Here is a 23055-nt window from a genome sequence, read left to right as displayed (position 1 = left end):
ATTATATAATAGAACTAAATTATATCAAAATCAAAAACTTCTTATTTGTACACGATTTGTTGCTAAGAAAAAAATGTCATTTTGCTTCCTTCCTTTGGCTTAAGTGATCTCTTCATAGGTGGCTGACTTGGATGAAATTAGTGACAATCTGTGTGAATAGGGGAAAAGAAGGTAAATCCATGGCTTGACTTCTGTCTGTTGCAACATTTTAGTCCAAACATGTGCTGCACAAGATGAAATGCATCCAAGAAGTGCACACCTGCTATAGTGAAGTCTGTTTTGGACAGACTGGGGAAACAAGGCCTTTCATTTTTATTTTTACCAGTAAAGCATCTTCTCATTGCTGAGCTCTTCTAGCAGCTGCTGTACTTCCTATACCAAAAACAACCTGTCAGGGGGAGAGGTCATGAAGGAATTGTGTTTAGTGTCTCTGCAGACAGGTGTGTTCTCCTGGCCTCACCTGCAGTAGGGGAGACAAGGCAGTTGGGGGGTGGAAGCATTAATCTGACAAACCATGGTCACATAGTGAACTTTCTCTTCATGAGGAGATAAATCTGTTACCATGAAAACATTATTTTATATTATATCTGACCAAAAGCGAACACAAACTATGCTAATGATATATTAACAACTGTGAGAGCACTTGGTGCTTTTCTTCTTTCTGTGTTGCAGGTAGCAGTCAAAACCATGAGCCAGACAGATTTTTCATTTCTAAGGTAGTTTGAATGTGGTTGTATCTGCTGCATCCCATGATTCTGGAATGCTCTTCTTTCTGGGTTTAGGCATATAACACTTGGAAAACAAAAAATGTTATTGGAGATAGAATCACATAATTTAATTTGCACTTCCAACAAAGGATGATCAGAAAGAACAACTTGACAAATACCAAACTTTGAATTAAAAGATAGATTTTCTTGGCAAAGTGTGTGACATTCCTGTCTCTGTGCTCTTTTTCTGTGTCTGTTATTCTGCACTACAAACAGGAACCATATTAACATATTCACCTGCTCTTGTTTTATTACTGCCAGTTGTTTAAACTAAACAAGAAAATGACATAGTGCAAATTGTTCTGGATGAGAAATACAGCCCAGCTCTACAGTCAACTTTAATGAAGCTAAAATAAAATAAAACACCTTGCTGTTGGAGTGACATGAATTCTGGTTTTGATAGAGGAAAGATGGATTGTTCTTGGAGGGGACTCTCACCTGCCGTCCTGATGGACCTGTTGTCTGTTTATTGAAAGACAGCTCACAATCATAAAATCACAGAATCACTGAGGTTGAAAAAGACCTCTAAGAGTCCAACCATTAACCCAGCACCACTGTGTTTGCCACTGGCCCTAAGAGCCACATCCACATGCCTTTTGAGCACTTCCAGGGATGGTGATTCCACCAGTTCCTCAGGAAGCTTGTTCCAGTGCTTGATAATCCTTTTCATGAAAAATGTTTTTTAAAATAACGAATCCCTTCCTTGGCACAACTTTTCCTCTCTTCTTGTCGTTTATCTGGAGGAGACTGACTCCCACCTCACAACAACGTCCCGTCCTTCCAGCTAGTTACAGAGAACAATGAGATCACTCCTGAGCCCTTTTTTATTTAGACTAAACTACCCCAGCTCCCTCAGCTGCTGCTCCTCCTTGTGCTCCAGACCCTTCCTCAGCTTCATTGCCCTTCTCTGGACATGCTCCAGTACCTCAGTGTCCTTCCTGTAATGAGGCAGTCCAAAACTGAACACAGGACTCACCAGGGCTGAGCACAGAGGGACAATCACTGCCCTGGTCCTGCTGGCCACATCACTGCTGATACAGGCCATGGTGCCATTGGACATCATTCATTCCATGTGTTCTGTCCTGGCCCTGAACCAGGACATGTTCATGCCAGCATTATTGACACAAGACTGCTGTGATGAGGGAAGCAAATCCATACGAATTCCTAGCAGATTGGGTCAAAGAAGATCATAGCAATTACTTTAAACTTTTTTCAGTTTTGAAATTACTTTTATCTTATGTAGGTATTTCCCAGCTGGTGGAAACTGAGCCCCAGACCTAATCAATGAACCCTCACCAGTCAATTCCACAGTGAGCTTTTTAAACAACCCGCTGAAAGCAGAAGTGTCTAGTAGATTATTTTTGTGAATCTCCATAGTTCCTTCACCTTCTGTTACCTGACTCAGCTTTAACTGTTTCATACATTGAGTGAATTTCAGTTACTATATGAGAACAATAAAGCTTTCACTGGGCTGACTTGTATTACACTTCCCATAAAGTCAGGCTTTTGGGGTTTCGTTGGTTCACGTGGGACATTTTTCAAAGTGGTATTTACAGTCAAAATGGGCTAGAGGCTTTTTTAAAAGTGAAACCTTGGATTCTACTGAATACCTCAGAAAACTGAATGTAATCCATTGTGGTTTCTGTGTGCTCCCTCTCTCTTGCTCTCATAGCTCCTTATGCTGGAGCTACAAACTCCTGAGGACACCACCAGAATCACCACTAACCCTTATACTGAAATAAATGAACTTGTAAAAATTGTGCATTGCTAAATGACTGCACAAAGTTCTAGTAGTTTGTTTGCACATTCTTGGAACCTGCCAAGTACAAAAGTCATTCTTACATTTTTTTTTGGTAGAAAAGGTGTCTATCACCAAAATACACATTTAGTATAAGATAGAAAGGCCTATATGTAAAATTAATCTTTTCTTTCTATTGATATACTTTATCCATGGGGGGGGGGGAGGTGTAGTTTGTGTGTGCATACATGTGTACACACACACAATATAGAGAAAGTTTATAAGACTGATATTTTTAAGATCGTGCAATACAGCCCTGCTTTCCCTAAGGCTTGGTGGCCTTTACAGTGCCTTTTAGAGAAAAAAGAAAAAAAAAAGGCCACATAATGGTCATAACAACTTGATAGTCCTGTTTGGTGGGGTTTTTTTTCTGACTCACTAGGAATAAACATTGTGCATGCTAGCATAGATAAGCTGTGTTTGAGCAATGTTGTTGGCAAAAACATTTTCCAGGTATTGTACAATGTTTCCTCAATAGGTGTCTTTGATGGCTCTCTGCCCAGGACAATAGAGACTCTGCAGAGCTGAGGGATCTCTGAGCAGGTTTAGAACTGAGAAATATCAACCAACAGTTCAGCCAGGCTAAGAAATCCTAAAGCTGGGCTCATTTTAAACAAACTAGGTCAGGTATCTCTGTGAAGAATTATTGTTATGTGAAAAGCACTGTTGGTTATAGAAGACTTTCTTTGTTGCAAGATTCTATCTGTACTGAAGAGATTAAGACATAAAAATATAAGAGGTACCCTACAAGGTCAAACCAATGGCTCTCTCTAGCCCCATTGCTTTCAGAAAGGATTTTCTGAAAAGTGCACAAGCCCATCTACTTTCTTTGGTCTCTTACTTTTGTACTTCACCACGGGCTGGAACAGTTGTATAAGCAAAGTCAAGGGTACATCACTGCCACGTCTAATTACAGACCTATTGTCAAGTCTGCTTAGCAGAACCATAGGTGTTGACACTGCACAACTCTTTTTTTATGTTGGTGGGCAAGGACCAAGCTATTAGGACAAAAAAACAACCTCACAAAAAACCCTCTCATCTCTGCGGAAAGTTTTATATTTCTAAACAAGTGTTTGGCTTTCTTTTTTTTTTTTTTTCCTAGATTGTTGATTGCTTAGTCATGAGTGACACAGAAAAAAGACATGCTGAAAATAGATAGGCACAAAAGGAAATGGTAGCATTGCACAGGTCCCTGTGACATTCAGGGACTGCTCCTTTTCAGATCTCACCTGTCTGCCCCATCTACACTAATGCCTCGAAGTCAACCCAGGCTGCAGCCATCAGTGACTTCACCCTCACAGATTTATCCATCCATTATTTTGCTCCCTACCAAAGATGCAGTGCTAAACCCAGAATATGTCCTGTTATTATTCTGAAGACATTATGTTCCAACATGAGGCTGTAACAGACACTGCAAAGATTTTGATACTGAGCGACTTTCCAGCGGCATAGTTTAGATGATATTAGATGATACAAAATTTACCTGCACTTTAATTTTAAAAGAGGTTAGGAGAGAAAATATGATTCATCAGACTCAGATGCTTTTCTGTAGTAAAATTTTTTTTCTTTTTCTTGTTTTTTGTTTGTTTTGTTCTTTTTCTTGTTTCTTGTCTTTTGTTCTTGTTCTGTTTTTTTTTTTTTTTGCTATATAAGCAAGGTATACATAGCAGAGAAAGAATATAATTTATTGAATGATATTTTTAAAAAAGGACAAAATATTATTACATATTTACTATTCTGTATAAGAGGAAAAGTACATTTTCAATTATTTTTTAAACAATACTATATAGGATATATTTGAAGGCCCTTTTTGTGTTAAAACTAAAAATAAGAGATTAAACTTCATTACATAAGAAGTTTGTCCTTCATCAGAATTTTCTTAAATGTTGACATTCAGGTTTTCAATTCATATGTGTGTAAAGAAAACCATGAGTGTTATAAGCAACTAGAATGGAAATTTGCAACTTTGCATTTCTATAGACAGGCTTAGAAATCATCTGGAAATAGCTTTTTAGAAGATCAAAATATTGATAGTGAAAAAGTATTCCTTTTCCCCATCACTTAAACCACATGGAAATATATACTTTTTTTCATGCTGGTACACTAATCCTAATCAACAAAAACTGGAAAAACAAAGCAGTGATTTAAGTAAAAAATGATAGCTCCATAAAGGATTGCACTAATTAACATTCCACTACTTCTTTGCAGAGTACTCTATAATACTGTACATTATAAATTTATCTACAGTAATGTCAGTAAGAATTTTTCCTTAGTTTTCTCTAAATAAATTAGATATATTTTTAACTTAATTAAAAATTTTATTCCTGTATTTATAGAATAAAAATTTTGCAGCACAGCTTTTTAAATCTCACCGCAAAAGAAGAGAAAAAAAGAGATTTAAGACTCACATGTGGGAATGAATGTGTACCATACATTTCAGAAATGTTGAGAACTCACCAGCCCCAGTTTTCCTTTTGAAATTACTGATCTTTTCAGTTAGTGGAAGTTTCTGTAAGGGAATACAGAAGGAGTCTTTGCTCCTCTAAGGGTGTCTAGTGACGGGAGCCATACACAAGAACACACAGACAAACGTGAGGGGCACACGAGGAGGGTAGTGGTGATTAGGAGGAGCTGCTCAGTTGCACTGACAGAGAGTGGCATGTGGAGTGTGGGAACATTTCTTTTTCAGGATTTTCTGAGGACCTTGCCAACAAGGAAAGGGAGGGAGACAAAGCACACAGACAGCAAAACTGACAAGTTAATGTTAACAAAGACAATAACCAGAAATAAACTCAGTCACACTAGATGATGAGCTAGCCAGAAATGACAGGCAAACTCAGACTATGCAAATGATAAAGATGTAAACCTGGGGGTTCAAAATGTTGTTCTAGAATAACAACTTGATTATAATAATAAGATAATTATTAGTTTTCTGAAAATGTGCAAGGAAAGAAAAGAGAAAATGAGATCTTGTTATTACAGAGCTAAAATGCTTGAAAAATCACCCAGAAATTTCCTGTGATGTCAACATAAATCTTATGTGGTGTTGTAATCTCTTGCAAAAGAAATCTGTGTAAGGGTCTTGGTCTGATAATACACAACTGATGTGGAGTTTGATGTGCTCCAGCTTTACTTATGGAAGTCAAATGTATATTTATTGTTTCACCCTTCACATCTGTCACCCTGAAAGGTTAGTCTGGAAGGTGGAAGGCCCTTCATTTAAGTAATTTGTCCCCCCATGAAAGAACCATTCTGTCCTTTGGCTTAGAGTCACCTGAGGATGCCAGACTACACAGTTTCTTTATGAATCCCTCTGGGGACAGAGTGTCCTGGTTGTCCTCCACTGAAAGCTGACCTGGCAGAGGACACAAGTCCACCAGACTTCTGGCAATGGTCTGAGGTGTGAACCCAAGTGCCTGTCCAAGAGAGAGCTCTACACAAAATGGATGAAGATATCTGCTCTGCCACCAGTGTCTTGGGCAGGCACGGGGCTATTTGTTTCTGAGGGTTTCTGTATTATTCCTGTGCTGAGTTTCTCTGTAAGAAAAGAAAATAATTTCTCTGGAAGGGTTTTCTCAAGAAAATCAGTTGAGGGCTTTTGGAAGCTGTAATGGTTTAAGTGAATGTATGATTGAAAATTTTCTTGTCTATTTGAGTTTCCCATGGTGTTGAATCAATTCATGTTATTTGTGTTCTCTGTACGATGTTAACATTAAGGCTACCTCAAGATTTCCACTTGGTTCCTCAGTTACAAACAGCAGAGTTATTGCTACTTTTACAGTATATTATATCAGTGTGGAAGTACAAATGTATACAGACACTACTAACGTTGATGCAAGATTTTAAAATGCTATTTGAGAGACTCTATGCAGCAGAAATAGGGTCTCAAGAATGTATTTTAAGTTTGAGGTTTTTTTAAAAGAGGTGATTATATGGCTGTATTTCACACCCCAAATCCTAAAGCAATGGATGTTAGATAGTGTTAGCCTTTCATTGATGCCAAATGCAAGTCGTTGTTTCAGAACAAGCTTTAAATGCAAGGGAATGCTATTTCAGGTGCAAAACTACAAGAGAGAATAAATGTTGACAATTGACTTTAATCTCTTAAATGGGACTTGTGTAACTAAAACACCACAAAAAGCAATATGATATCACTTTCACATACTGTTTTTTTTCTCATACGGAAGAACATCAGAGTAGATTAAATAATACAGCATGCAGATGACTAATATTGTGGAGAATGAATACAAATGTTAAAATTAATTACACAATAGCCAAACTAGGGACTCACAAAATGAGATAAATTTATGGATATTTCCAAAAATTAATGTTATCACATTGTGATTTTTTTTCCTGTTGTGCAGTGAACCCAGTATTGTGTGAGCTGTGCTAAATTACATAGCTCATGCCTTCGGCCTTATAATACAATTCCTACAGGAGAAATAGTCACTTCCAGTCATTACTGAGTGCATGAGTAGCCAAAGGTACAATGATTTGTCATCCTGCAGCAGACTTGAAGCAAATAAATTTCCATGTTTGCAGTGTGGTCAGCTGCCATTATCAACTACTGAAAAATGAATGTAGTATTATTCATAATCCCTTACAACAGGTGACAGTACAGTCATGGCCCACCGTGTCCTTGTGGGAAAGGTTTACACACAAAGTGTCACAGATTTTTAGACTAATACACAAGTAATCTTGGTGTTTATGTTGGCAAGATAGTAAATTTGCTTTAGACTGGAAGAGGAAATGCCTGCCATTGTGATGGGTTTAAACCAACTTACTCACTATTGAATTTTCCCTTACCTAAACAATCCCACACAGTTGCTTTACTGTAAAAGCCTGTGGAGCTCTGACAGGCCCTTTATTTAGGGTGCTCTATTTAGAGTCCTTTATTTAGGGCACAGCTCATTATTTATTACGCTGAAAACAGTGGCGAAACACAAAACAAGGATATTTCTTGGACCAAAACAGACTTTAGGGGCTCAAAGTCCTTTTTGACACATCTGTTGCCCTCTTCACATGAGAAAGTAATCTCCTGCAGTTTCTTCATCTCTGTCCCAGTGATTTCTTAGTGGAGCCTGGGGCTCCTTTTGTTTCTCAGATACACATAAGGTCAGTCTGCAGAGTAGGTGAGAGTTTTACGTTGGCAGCTGTTGGGATTGTGTGGAGTAAGCTACTGTTCAGTGTTACAGTCCGGTTGTCAGTGATTAGTAAATTGAAACCATCTGTTTTTAAAGACACTACACAATGAAAGTGTGGTGAATCTGCTCCTTCAGTCTAGAAGTATAAAGACTTTTTTCTGGCAATAACCTTCATCTTGCTACAAAGAACTGATAGCAAAAGTAATGCCTAATTTTGGTGGTAAGCTCAGGGACATTCAGTCCCCAAAATATCACCTGTGTTTATTAAAGTGATACGTTTTCCATATCACGGAATTTAAGTATCTATGCACATTGTAAATTCCAGCAAGATAGCGCCTATAATATATTAGAAACATAGGTTTAAATTGCCTTGTTTTAGCTAAAGGTCCCCTTTTATGTGGATGAACATATCACTTGTGTTCTAATGTGTATATTCATTATCAAATAATTATGGGATGAGAGAAAGGAAAAATGTCTCCTTTCACCTGGAAGAAAGAAGCAAAGCAGTTTCTCAAGAATCCTTCATTTTAGCTTTGTATGAAATCAAAATATGCCCTGAAATAATGTGTAGAGTATTGCTTGGTTTTGTCTTGTGTTCAGATAATGTTCACTTCTGAACAAAATTAAAAGGAAAAAAAAGGGTAATATTTTGTTGGAACTTCTATTTGAAAATAGAAACAAAAAGCCTTTAAATTTTAAAATTATTCAAATAGAGTACTTTCTCAAATTAAACTATAATATTTTGTTTAGAAAATGGATGGAGAAGTATAATTTAATTCTCTTTTCCTTTTTGCTTCTATGCCTCTTCTCATATCTCCTCTTATATTCTACCATTTCCCCAATAAAAATCTCTCAAGTCTAACATAAATTTAGTGTTTCTGGAAAAACACCAACTAGTCAGCTATATCTGCTGACAAGAACACTAGGAAAACGTTATCCAAAAGCCAAGAGCAAAATGGGATCTGTTATTTTCCAAAACTGTATTTCACACTGTAATGGTTATTCAAAGAAAAATGGCAATGTTGATCTCAAAGTGTGGAAAATACAGCAAAACTTAGAGCGTGTTACGACAGACAGTCACTTTCAAACATACAGACTTTTAAAAACATAAACTAGTGTTGCTCTGTTGCTTTGATAGATCTCTGCTGCTTATGTGGTGTAGAAATGAGCCTTTTTTTTACACAACTATTTTATATACATCTATTCACATGTTCTGTGTTTTTCTCTGTGGAAAGAAAAAAAAGACTTATTCTATCCACTGTGAAAGATTCAGAAGCTCCAAGTCCCACACACAATGCACACCAGAGTCTTCATTTTAGTTTGTGATAAGTTATTCAACAGCAGGGTTCTGAGCAATATGCATGACTCAGTTCTTTCTGTATGAAGCAAAATAGTTGCCAAAGGTTAGGTGTGATGCCGGACATTACTGTTCCTGAAAACCTGAATTTCTGGTTTTACTTGGAGGGAATTAGGTTCTTATTGTGGTAAATAAGTAATCAGAATTGTGCTGAGTCACTGTACATGAACAGTTTAAATGTTTTTTTTTAATTTCAATTCCAAGTCAGGTAATGTCTGCAATGTGTTAAGATCTCAGATGATTTACTTATGTAGACAGAGAAAAGTGTTGGTATATTAATGTTTTTTAACAACCTGTCCTGACTCACTTTTTTGCAGATAGTACTTTGGTGAATGAGATTTAAAGCAATGACTCCTAGACAATAAATATGTGATGAAAACTAATGTCAAATTATTCTTTTGTCAAGTACAAAAAAGAGTGGTGTGATGAACTAAGAAAGTGACAGAGAAAAGATCTGTGTAGAGCAATCCTCACAGTGAGAGTTAGTCTGTGAAATTGTTTCAAGAGATATTCTGTAAAATTGTTTTCCCAAGTAGGCCTGAAATGGCTGCCAAAGGCCAGGCTCCCTGTGGGAGCAGGGTAAGATGAAAACCAGCATTTGCTGAACAGTGCAGCCTCAGCAGCAGGCTATAGCCCTTGGGCACTGTATGCAGTCAGTCCTCAGCTTTGTGTCTTTTCTCATCATTGCCTACTAACTCTGACTTTCTTCTCTCAATCCATCCACTTGCTAATTCTGTGGTTCTCTCAGCTTTGAATTTCTACTGTCCTGTTTTCCCCCTTCCTCCTGCAATGTCCTATGACTTCCTTTACCATTAGCTTTAAATTCCTTCCTCCTAAATTTTGTCCTTCCATGTACCCTTCAGTACCTGACAGTAAATGACAGTGAGGAACAAAGAATTAAAAGTGATCCCAGGCATGCCTGTAGAAAGAAGTAAGGAGGAAGGGCTGTGCCTGAAAATCAATCTTAGGTTTTCTGGATTCTGCCCAGTTAAAGTCTGCAAGCCCTAGAGAAATCCCCTAATTTCCACTGTTTAGATTCTCAGGCCATTTATAGGAAGGTTTGTGTTTTTGAAAATGCTCTTGAAAGGAATCTTGCTGGCAAGTGTTCATCTTTATGGGTTATCCACACTAAATATTTTTCTGGTTTTGGTTGGTTTTATCTCATATGTTTTGGGTTTTTTTGGTTTTGCTGTTGTTTGTTTTGTGGGAGTTTTTTGTTGTTTTGTTTTGTTTGTTTGTTTTGTTTTGTTTTTTCCCCTGGAAACTGTCATCAGGTTCACTGTAGACTATACATAGAAAAACTGAATCAGCCAGTGCTCATCTCCCACTCTCTCCTTCATGCATACACCTCACCATTTGTAAAGCACATTTTTTTCTTAGGTATGTTATGTCTGGAAGGCTTTCATCTATGCAGTAATATTTCCTAATTTTTTGAAAAAGCAGCTCTTGAAGCAATGCTATTACTTCATTAGTCTTATAATTAAAACATCCTAATATTTTCTATCAGAAGAGCTTGTTTAGTTGCTTTTAAATTTCCAGGCTTTACCTGATTGTGTATGAATTTTCCAGAATTGATACCAGCACTGATGAGGCACAGGGTGCCTCTTCCTCTGCCTGAAAGCAAAAAATGTGGCTCAGAACAATACAAGAAATCTTCTGTTCATGTGCATTGGAGAAAGGGCTTGGTATTTAGTAGGGAAGATTGGTGCACTAAAAATATGTGCTTTTTTGCTATCTAAAAAAACTTTGCTTCAATATAACCAAGGCCTTGAAAAGGAAATTATGTTTTATATGTATTAACTGAACTTATTATTAAAATTTGATGATTTCATTCTCTATTTTTAATATTTTGGGAAAACCCAAAAGTGCTTGGAGTCTTCCTGTCAGCATAGAGAGGACTTGCTGGTGGCTCCCTTGGTAAACCTCTGCCCCTATTTCTGCACTATTCTTTACTCACAGCAGACTGCAAACCTGGCATGGATTAAAAGCTGGTTCAGCAGCCTTCTTTGTCCCTCATGGATGAAAGCAGAGAAGAGTGGTGCACACAAGCCTGTTCAGGTTTCCATGTGCTGAGTAAGGCCAATGGTCACAGGGTGGTCATATGATGAAAGTAATTGAATAAGACCCTGGAGGATCTCTCTGTCTCTGTCTGTTTAGCTTTCCATTCATCCCTCCTTGTCTTCTGTGGCTCAGAAGTTAGCACCTATTGCTGTCCAAAAAACTGTTAAATTGTGCAAAATGTTAAATTCCTGAAAGGCAGGCCCTGGACTTTTCAAGTTGGACATCCAAAATTAGTAGAAAATACTCACAGTATTTTCATATTGCCTTAGTCCCTTTCTGGGCTGTTTCTCCACCGCAGAAAGTATATTACAAGGAAAAGAGTCACAAAAAGAATTTAATGAATATTTGCAGAGCATTTGGATATTATAGTAATAAACACTGTAATAGAGGCTGCTAGGAAAGAAGCCATTCATGTAATTTTGTAACTGGCATGGAGAGCAGATGCTAAACAATGTAAATTGTTTAAAACAGTAAATGAACTCTATCTATGCAATGACAAAACAAAATAGAAGGTAACTATTCAGTGGGCAGCATTCATATTAACACTGTAGGGAGCACTGGATATGACCATGTAATTAAAGATGGTATCGCAGTGGATCTTCTGAAAATGGCTGAGTGGATGCCATGAAAGCAATATTAATATTGTCATCTCCTAAGTTTGAAGTACTTCAGTGTGCAGTTACAGCTTTCTATGACAGTAGATTTTGAGGCATTTAAAATGTAAACTTCATATGCTGATGGAGCTTTTCTTTATTTGTTTTAGCTCTTACACAAGCTTTCTTCATTCCAGAAGAAGCTGGGATAAATGTGGTTTCAGTATAGAGAGTATCTGGGTTTCTTTTGTTTTGTTTTCACCCAAGAATTTTGCTCTAAATGCAGTAATTCTTTGCTTTTCTCCATCAAAGAAACCTATTCTCTTCAGCCTAGTAGTACAGACATAGTTAATACACTTGAGTTAATCTTCTGGAGGGCCAGATAACCTTTTTGTCAGCACCATTTGTTCCCTAATGGAGACTTCTGGTTGAGAACTACAGGAATCTCAACAAACCCTCTCAGCTGTTGACATTTAGCAGACTCAAGAGACTTACCCCAACATGAGAAAGTAAGTCCCAGTTGTAAGCACTTATGAAAAGTGAGAAGCAAGATGCCCTTATGCCACAAAGTGCTGATCCAGGATAGGATTGTGTTGTTCATTTTAACATCTTCAATAAATTTGGAAAATAAATCTTATGTGACTTATTTGCTATTATTCATTCTGTGGTTTCTCCTTGCTATTTTTCAGCATTTTTTCCCCTTTCCTCCTTCTTCATTGCTGTTGTAATGATCACAGCTTCTATATGTGGTTGTACCTTACTGCTGACTCAGCCCTCAGGGCTTTTGTTTTTAAGTGAACATTAACAAGATTAGGAGAATGTCATAGACCTCTGCTTTTAGTCTTATCTTACCTCCAATGTCCTGCAACTTGAATGAAAAACTGAAATAATCTCCCCATATCACAGCTACAGCTACTTATTAAAGGAAATTCAATGACTTCAGATATGACATTGTAGAGTTAATTCTGACTTTTCTCCTGTACATATTAAATCTAAATAATGGTAAAAGTGGGAAACTGGTGAGCCTTAAAGGAAATGGGTGAAAAACTTCTGCATCATTTTCTCTGCTGGTTTTCAGTGGGAATGACAAAAGTGCATTGATGAATCTGCTGAGATTTCCGAGAAAGTTAAAGATTGCAGATGTTATTTCAGGGTCAGTGTTTAGCTTGGTCGTGAGCATCTTACCCATGTCACCCAGGGAGTGACATCTCCAAAGAAATATTTTGTCTGGCCCATGAGTGGAGTGTTTTGGCTAGGGCTTAGCACACACCTTATGTTAGAGTCAGGATTTAGCATGTTAGCAATTTAGGAGAGACCAAGAAGAGAGGTGGAATGTAGGAAGATGTGGGGTCTGTGAAAGGGGTTTCCAAGGAATGGCAGGCTGCCAAAAAATATATTTTCCCTGAGAGCATTTTCATCTGGATCATGACTGGGAATCTTTTTTTTGGGGAAGGGATTAGTTCTGTGTATTGGATAGAGTTAGTTTTGGGACAGAAAAAGCCCATAGTTCCCAGATTAGTTGAGATCTGTAACATCTTCATTCTCTATCTCAGATAAGTGCATTGAGCAGATTTTATCAGAGGGGGATTTTGCATTAATGAGAAGGAAGAAAATTCATTTGCATACTCTTTCTTTTTGTTATGGGGATATTTGTGTTTTTTTTTCCCCACTGGGGCTTTTGTCCTTTTCTAGGCAAGTTACCAGGCAGTGGAAATGTTGCCAGGGATACAGCACTGGAGAACTTTTCCTCCACATTTTTCTTTGCTTTACATCTTGGCCCATGTTACTTTTCCTCTCTTCTACTGTCTAGCTTGAAAGTTCCTGCCATATCTTCCTGCTATAAGAAGTGTAGAAGTAGGAGTGACTACTTTTATTTTAGCAGATTTTTATGTAGCAAAGCACAGGGGGAGAGAAAGCAAAGCCAGGCAAATGAGGCTTTGACATTTAGATGGAGATCAGCAGTACAGTGCACCATGGAGGACAGAAAGCTTCTCAGGAAAGGCAGTGGTGGAGCCAGGTAGCACTACCAACTTCCCTTGAGCTCATGACTCCATCTGAATTCAAACTGGGCTGAATAGGTTGGCAGGAATGAGTGTAAGGTGATGTGATGTCTGTCTCTTAAGAAAATTGCCCTTCAAGTATAAACACCAGCATTCAGCTAGATGAAGATTTCCTTGGCTGTAAGAAAGTCTTTAGAGGTCTCAGCAGTGATACTGTCACAGTCAGGGAACATGCCATGACAAAACCTGCTATGATCCATGATGTGACATGGTGATGATAAATGTGCTAGTGGAACTGATGGCCAAAACAGATGTGATTACTATGTTCTCAATAACCACAACAAATCTCACTGGTATTCCAGTATTGAGCATCATCTGCAACAAGTGGGGACTGTGTTTGTTATGGACCCCTATGAAGGTCATGTTTTCTGGCTCCAAAGTCATCCTATGTGTGGTGGCCAAAATGACCTGGAAGTACCCTGGAATTTTTAATGAACATATTCCCGATAGCAATGAATGATGGCGTTAGCAAGGGGTTTAGATGAAGCTGCTAGAAACAATCCCCAAAAACAATCCCAGATCTGGCATCCTTAAAAGGGAGTTGGGGTGATGGGTGCAGTGTTGGCCAAGAAAGCATGTTCCTGGGTCTTGCTGACAGAAGAGCACTATTGCTGTGCTAGCCAGACAGCTCCTGCTCGGAATGAAAAATTGTGCCCAAGTCTGAATGCACTCATTTGTGCCATACCTGGTATCTACTGATCCAGCACTGACAGGCCACCAAAGTGGCCTGGCTGTGAGCTGAATTTCAGGCTGATACTGTGTAAGAATTGCTAATTCAAACTTCTCCTGGACTGTCTGGTGCCAATACACTGCACTGAAGTCAGAGAAGTTACTTAACTAGTTCAGTGGACAGTGCTTCATGTTTAGTTCTTGTTTTCCAAGTGTTCTGTTTTAAAACTTTCATCTGTCTTTGAGCTATAAAACATGAATAGATTTACTGAGGATTGGGTGTTGTTTTGGTCTGACCTTCTTATCCTGCAGAGCAATATCTCGTGGTGAGCAATTACTTTGATTCATTATTACTTTTTAGAGCGCTTTTGCCTCTAAGATACACACTTTTGGATGAAGTAAAATATTAAGCCTTTTGAAGCAGAAGTTCAATTGCTAGAAATCGAAATAAGCTCTTCACGCTTTATAAAAGGAATTTAAACTTCCATTACACTGAAAATAGTACTTTAAATTCAGATGTGCTTTAGTTAAAAAAAAAAAAAAGTGAATAACAAATTAAATTATTTGCTTTGAAGTTAAGAGATTGTTTTTTTCACATTCAGTATTACTTTTGGTACTGTATAATTATTATTGCAAACCAAATGGCTTTGAACTAAGAATCAAATATTCAAGTGCTATTAAAAGTAATTTTCCCTGTATTTTTCTGAAACATTTTAATCAGATCATATAAAGTCAGGCAAATGAGGTAATACACAATATGGATCCACTTTTCACCCTCTGTAATTGCTTCAGTTACACTTACCTCCTCTAATACTGTTCCTCTAATTATATTATTTTGCAAGTTAGGATATTTTTGACTGCTAGGCTTATCTGGAGTCAGAACCTACATATTATATATCCTCCATAGAACCTTTAATGGTAATTTCATATTGATTTAAGTGAAGTTTTTCCAGCCTAATAAAAATAAGTGTATAAGCTGAAATGTTTTGAAATCAAATGTTTTGAAATCATCACAATTATCCTAAATGTGATGCACTTATGTGTATATTATTTTCCCAAATCATGGTTTATATTGTAGACATGGTTTTACATACACAGAGTAATTAATTTATATATTCAAAATAAACCAACAGTTTCCTCTAGTTGCATAGGTTGTATTACTGCTCAAGTTTTCAGCTTTAGAAGTTTGAATTACTAAGAGTGTATATTCAAATGTTGAGTCACATAAAGACTGTATTTTGACTATGGCTATCAAATCCAGTCTTGCTAACAATGCACTAGAAGCTCTTTTGGGTTTGGTACAAAATTAAATTCTTTTGAAAAGGTACTATCCTTGTAACCCAAGAAGAAAGGACACAAAAAATTAAACACCTCTTCTTATACACTCTAATGAGGATTAGTCACTTTGGACATGATTGAGTGATAGCTAATACTTCAAGGTGACAAATATTAATTTTTTTTGTCTCATATGCTTTGTTGGATTTCAGATATTATTCTCAGAGCAGGTATATTTAGAAATTTCAGAAAGATTCTAATTTAGATTTTAGGGCAGACAGATTTTCTTTGCAACTTGAATACAGTTGAACTTGTACTCTCCTTCTTTTGACAAGAACCTTAGTCAAGGATTTGAACATTTATTGATTACTTAGTTTTCTGCAGTCTAATGAAAGAATTAATTAAATTAATTAGTTGAATTATTGAACACATTTAACTAATTAAAATTACTTCTAACACATTACAGCTTTCTAGTGAGATTACTTTACTTGCCAAATATGTATCAAGACCTATTTTATCCAAATCATCTTCAACTCAGTGGACAGGAATATGGTCTGGAAAAATCTGTCTTTAATTTCTTTTCATTTTCTGTTAATAAAGCATATTCAGCGTGGGTTAGTGCTGTCTGCATTTGCCTCTTTTTATTTCCTCTTTGTTAATACAAACTCATTTTTCAGTCCTCATGCTTGATCAGCTAAGGCATCACCCAATATTCTCATTTATTTCCTCCATTCCTCTTGATGACTACAAGCCTTGCAGATACTAAAATAGTTTGTTGATGACTCCGTCTGTACTTTTCACCAGTAATTTACAAATCAAGTAGGCAACTTACTTGCGGTGCATTAATTTATATTTGAAGTTTGTGTAATAGTTTTAGCTATGATTAATTTAAAAGGAATTCTCCTATGAGCTTTTGGCATCTTTCTGATACCTATTTATCATCATTTGCTTCAAATAAGAGGTGGAGCTAATCTTGGGAAGAGCTTTGCATGTTTGCTGGAAGGAAGCTGAACACCACCCCAGCTGAAAATGCTGACTCATCTTTGTCTTATTTATCTTTAGTTTAAACTCAGCACAAAGCAGCAAGAGAGGTAAATCTTATCTTCAAAGGAGCAAATTAAAATTTTTGCTCAAACAAACCTTTCTGAACTACAGTAGATTTTCACAGAACACAGGTGCAGAGATTTTTGTAGTGACTTGAGGGATACACTGGTTTTGTTTGTCAAAAAGCAGCAAAGCTGAAAATTGCCAGTAACTCGTTTGAAGTACTGACGTGGCAGTGGAATGGGGGAACAGGGTGATTTACACCTTGGAATCTGAGAACCCTTCTGCAGTTTGAGAGCTCTTTTGTCTTTTAAGATGTTGGGTTGTTAGCACATACCTGCACCTCTACTAGTTCAAGTGGCATCAATAGATTTGGCATCAATTTCCCTTGTAGCCTTGGCAAATTTTCTTGGTGATTTTTTTCTGGGACAAGGCCAGTCTGTCACTTCTGAATGCTTGTTGCCTTGAAAGCAGTAAGACTTTTCATCAGCAATAAAATCCAGATTTCACTCAAATGTGTAAACGATGTTTTCTAGCAATAAATTTGTTCTGTAGTTCTCGTTGGCTTTTTTCCCCCCATACTATTGACATTTAATTAACATAGCACAGATTATCTCTTAGTAAATATGCAGCATGTTTATAAAAGCTAAACTGTCTTCCTGGTATATTTCACTGAGTGGTAAAATTAATGGTTTTTATTTGTTCAGATGGTTCTTTGGCCCAATCAGACGAGCAGATGCCGAGAGACAACTGTTGTACCCTGTAAACAAGGAAGGAGCCTTCCTAATCCGAGAAAGTGAAAGTCTAAAAGGCGAATACTCACTCTCAGGTATATTCTAGTTTTTTATCTGAAGCAATGTTTTAAAAATTTTTCAGGTGGTCTGGGCTTTTTCTTCTTCAAGAACAATAAACTGTGGGCATGAAAATGAAATTAAATTCATAATAATGGGGTATTTTTTCCCAGGAGATATATAAAGAAAACTTGGCAAAAGTAATTTGAGTTTATATTTTATAGACTTTGTTTATCAATATACTCAGAACAGAAATAACTTTTTTATGCTTAGTACTTACAGCGTTCTAGCTGCCTTAATATATTTTCATGACCAAAGCATAAAAAATTACATTAAAATTGTACACTACAGCTCTGATTAGTACACAAAACAAAAATAAAAATAAAAGCATGTTGACAGATATTTGCAATTTAAGGAAAGGAGATTTCTGTTAGAACTCACATTTAGGTTTATATTTTTTTTTTTTAGGGATAAAATAGAGGGAAGGTCATCAAAGCTGTGCTTTAGAATCAGCAATGTTTCATTGAAAATTTCACTGTAAACTTCAGCAAAAAATAGATTGATGATGCATTTTGAAATTTAAGTCCTTTATTTGAATCTGAATGATTATCAAATTAGGACACTTATTCGTTAATAATTTAACTCACATTTAAGAACATCATGTTTTTTCATGCTGTACATATTTGCCATTTTAGATAGTAAATGTGATTGTTCATTGGTTGCTTTCTGTGAACATTTCCCATCAAACTTGTCATACTGTGAGTCACAAGTATAGTGTTGTCCCTGAGACAACAGGGCTATACACCCAAACTTCCTAATATGTTCTACCTATATTAATTCCAGAGCCAGGAAAGACTTTTGATGTTTGTGAATAAACCATGAGTAGTCACGTGCAGAATTATGTGAAATGAGAGGCACCTTGTCCATAACCAGATTCTTTCATATTGACTCTTCTTTTGCCTGGATGATTATGTGTCACTCACCTTCTGAACCTACACAGAAACACAGCTTAAGTTGTGAAGAAACATATTCTTGGTTCCCTTTTCCCAATTAAAACTAAAGTGTATGTACCTGCAGTGTCTTGTGGTAATGTGAGGAATGCTTTTTGTTGCCAAGACAAAGAAATGTGAAATACAGGGGTGTTTATTGAAATAAATGTGATATTTACAGTACTGGGAGAGTTTAATCCACAGTTTGCAGTTTGCCTCAAGGAAGTTGGTCCTTGCCATGAAGTGCTTAAAGGAAAACTACCTTTAGCAAGGAATCAGACTGCTCCTGAGCTGTGACAGAACTGACCTCTTTGTGTGCGCACACTTTTGTCCAAGGACTGTATTACAGCCACAGACCTTTCAAAACGCTTTCTCTACATGTGCCAACTTATTGCTGTGTTACATGGTTTCAGCTTCCTTCAAGTTCATCAGTGAGCTGATTTCATCCAAGAACTGGGCTAGGATGGTGTTATGCAGGGAAGGAAAGACAAGCCTGTACAATCTTCTTAATGATGTCACATAAATACATGGCACATTACCAAAAATCAATGAAAAGTCTTTCATTTGTGCACCTGGGGGTGGAAATGCAAATTATTTTTATTACTCTCTCTCCTTTTAGGAAAGATTTTAAATATTAATTATTTATCCTGCATCCTAACTACTTCTCTAACAGGAAAGTAGAAGTATCTTAGGTAAACTAGAGAAAAATCCAAGAGAATGAAAAATAAATATTAAGCCAGCATTTGTAGTGGTATAAAATCACCCTTTGATGCTGCTCTTTAGTTTGTTCATTACAAATTTTGGACAGAAAATTTATTCCATCTGATCTAGTATATTTGATTCAATTATGAAAGCTTGTAGACATTTTTTTTACATTTTTTATAAGCTTATTTGAGAAGAGGAGATTTGATGATGAATGATAAGAGCAAGATTTGAAACCAACAGTGTGGGTTTGTTTCATGCTGGTTTGTTTGATTAAGAAAGGTAAGAGTGGCACTGAAGAAAGTAATATACACAGAGGCAAGGCTCCAGCTGCAGGAGCCAGCTCTCCTTCATGCACAAATATGGCTTGTCCTCTGAAAATATATGCATGAATATATGTATCATCTCAGATTTATTAAACGTTTGTGCTCTTTTAGTTAAGGAAAAAGGATAAACTGAAGCAATCTGTAGACACTACTGGTGGCATCATTTCCCAGTGCTGCTGTATTCTTTAGTAGCTTCCCAGAGTTGAACATAATTTATCCTTAACATGCTACTTCATCCCAAAGAGCTAAATATTATTTGCTGCTTACTGAATCAGCTTAGCTGAATGGCATCTGTTTGTATTTTGCTCCCAACCTAATAGTATACATCCTGGTCTAGATGTTTTATGTCCATAGTCTCATTAATTACTGTTGACTTCTTGGAAAGCTAGTGCATTTTAAAGCAAACAATGAAATGTTTGTGTTGTGGGGAGCATTAGTAGGAAAGAAGGTAGTTCAGTTCACCAGGTTCTGTGGAGAAGAGAGTTTTCCTGCATTTTTCCTGTTTGTGCTATCAGTAGGAATTATGAGACACTAAAGCTGAGGCAGAAGGATGGCTTCTATCTCTGTGGTAGCTGATACACTGACAAGAGAGAAGTCACAACCCAATAATTTGGAACGTGTCTCTAATGTCTGTTTCAAATTTTTTCAGTCCAGAAACATTAGGCCTCAAAACTCCTATCTTCTGTAGGACTGATTGGTTTTGCTCTAGGTTTTATTGCTGGTTTGGTTTCATTGCAGAGTAGATGATATTGGCTTGAAGAGAAAACCTGGCTTTCAAAATTAAGATCTTTAAGAAAATATTTTAATTCTCCATCCAGCATGCCATTTAGGTAAAAAAGAAGTTGAAGAGGAGGATTTTTTTTTCTGTTACCCAAGAACCCATAAACTGATTTTATGACTTTTGTGCTTGATTTCATACTCATATGGACTATGACATATATAAGATTTTATGTTAATGGAGACAAGTGATCTCCTTGGTAAAAAAAAAAAATAAAAAATTAAAAATTCAATCTTTCATGAAAATTACAGTTTTAACCTCTAAATTACCTTGTTGGGAAAACTCTCACTTTGTAAGATTTGGATAATAAATAATTATTTAAATTAAAAACAAAAATTCATGTTCAGAAAGGTTTTTATCATCTGTGAATAGTGAAATGGAAAGCTCATCAAGCCAGATAGGCCCCTGACATGTGTTACTATAAATTTAGGGTGTTTGACATTTCAAAAATAGGTTTTTCCATTTTAAAAATGCACATGTTGTCGACAGATTTTTATGTTGATGACTCCAGCATCTGGTGTGAAATGTATTAAATTTTAAACATGTTGGTGCCATCTTAGATGTTGCCTCATTTTAATTAAAAGCCATAATTTAGATGTGCTCAGCTTAATTGAGTGTCATTGCCAATGATAGCAGGAGGCTCTGTACTTAGCCCATCACTGAATAATGGTATCTGAAAGACTTATTGCATTAAATAACAATGTAAATAGTTTGTGTTTTCTTCAGCTATTTTTTCCATGCTCCTAAAAGAATGTTGTGTGTTTTCCTCTTGGCTTCCAGTGTTGGAAAAACAGGTAGTTGTTTAAGGCAGCAGATTCATAGAACTGGCAAAATCATGGCTGTAACTAAGAGGATGATCTTGGATCTGCCTCTTCACCCATTCTGTGCTGGTGAGAGTGATCTCATGAGTCACCTTCCTCCCACATCCACTCTGGGCATGGAGGCAGAGCAGAGGTGCTGGTGGCAGTGCTGTACTAAGAGGATGATCTTGGATCTGCCTCTGCACCCCTTCTGTGCTGGTGAGAGTGATCTCATGAGTGACTCTGGGCATGGAGGCACAGCAGAGGTGCTCATGGCAGTGCTGCATGGTGAGTGCTGAGGCAGGGCTGTTCCCAGGAGCTGTGATGGGACACGTTGTTTTTGGCACTAATGGAACATTAGTGTCTCCATGACTCATTTGGTGAAGGTGTGGACTCTGCTGATGCCACCATAAATTTTTGTGCCCTGGGGAAGAAGTAGTAAATTATTTTGTTCACATTCTTCAGGTGGCAAAATCTACTTCTGCTTAACCTATCATGTGAAGATGGCTAGCTTGGAGAGGATAATCCTTTTGCTAGACTGAAACCATGTAAAAATCTCATGGGGAGCTGTAATTCTTTTGGAAAGGGCAAGTTGAGAAAATCTCTGCAGTCTTCAAACCCAGTTACTGTCAAGCTGTTTGAGACTGAAATTGCAATCCTGTCCTGGTTACTAGTCTGGCATGGATGTAGAGATGACTGGAAGGGGTTATGGGTAGTTCTTTCCTGAGTGATATATGCTCTGTATAATTTTGGCAGAGGAGCCACACCGTGCTGTAGAACTCCAAGTCTGTGCTGCAGGACTTATACAGCCAAACTCACCCCTAAAATAAAAGTAAACAACCCCCTGTCAAATACTGCACTTGTCTCAGCTACTTATTACAGGATGTGAGAGAGTATCAGTGCAGAAATTTTCTCCAGCTTCTCCACACAAATCACCACCTGACCTCCATGCTGTCAATCATAAGGCTTTGTAAAAGGCTCATTTAAGAAATTAGAGCACATCCTTCAAAACAGCTCTTGCATTATTAATGTTAGCTACTTCACAAATAATAGTTATAATACTGCTAATAAATAAATCAGGTAGGCAAACTGCTATTACTTGTGATATATAACTGAGACTGGATTAACACAGTCATCCTGTTGGCCTTTTGTTCAATGCATCATAAAGACTAATTAATTTGTCTGGATTAATTTTCCTGTGAACTTTGGAAAAGTCATTACATTTTCAGTCTGTTATTACTGAATTACTCTTTCCTTCATTTTGCTTCAGCACCATTTCCAAATGACACATCACAAAAGCATTCATAAATTTTTACTTTCATAAAAAGTAGTAATTATGGGTGTAAATTAAAAAAAAATAATTTGAAAAGTGTAATGTAATATGGATTTTGTTTACAAATATTCTCATTCTGTCCTCATGCAGAATCGTAAATTCCCAGATTCCTAAAAAGACTACCTGAGGTGGAGTATTTTGAAAAGCTCCTGTCTGCTCTCTGGTGGTCTTGGATGACAATTGCACAGTACAGTGCAAAAATATTTGATCATCCACAATAGTCCTTAAGGAAGGAGAAATTTCCTCTTTGATTTCATCACTTAGATGGTGAGAGAAATTATTCTTCCTATCAGCTTTGCTTATTTCTTGCAACCAATCCTATACGCTTTCTACATACAATATGTAACCACATATTCTTCTGTTATTATAACCAAAGCTTTTGCCAAGATGCATACAGTGGTACAGTAAAAAGAATTTATCTTCTAGGTTTATTGTGTAACACTGTTAATGTTAGAGCTAACAGCTGTGGGCTTCTTTGGAGCAAAATCAGTTACCCTTCTGTATGTAATATAAACTCTCTACTGCCCACTGAACATGGACAGTGATGTCTAAATAATGGAGGGTCTAG

General features: G+C 37.0%; 1 protein-coding gene across 1 annotated transcript in view; it reads left to right on the top strand.

The window, feature by feature from the left end:
• The window catches only part of FRK (fyn related Src family tyrosine kinase), a 45423-nt gene that overhangs the window by 4207 nt on the left and 18161 nt on the right, over positions 1-23055 (top strand). The window contains exon 2 of the mRNA XM_077176341.1: positions 17476-17597. Within this exon, the coding sequence (XP_077032456.1) occupies positions 17476-17597 (122 nt within the window). The remainder of the gene's footprint in view (positions 1-17475; positions 17598-23055) is intronic.

This window comes from Agelaius phoeniceus, chromosome 3 (genome assembly GCF_051311805.1).
Source record: "Agelaius phoeniceus isolate bAgePho1 chromosome 3, bAgePho1.hap1, whole genome shotgun sequence".
NCBI classification, from domain to species: Eukaryota; Metazoa; Chordata; class Aves; order Passeriformes; family Icteridae; genus Agelaius; species Agelaius phoeniceus.
Note: the sequence above shows the minus strand (reverse complement) of the source record. Positions and strands in the feature narration are given on the sequence as shown.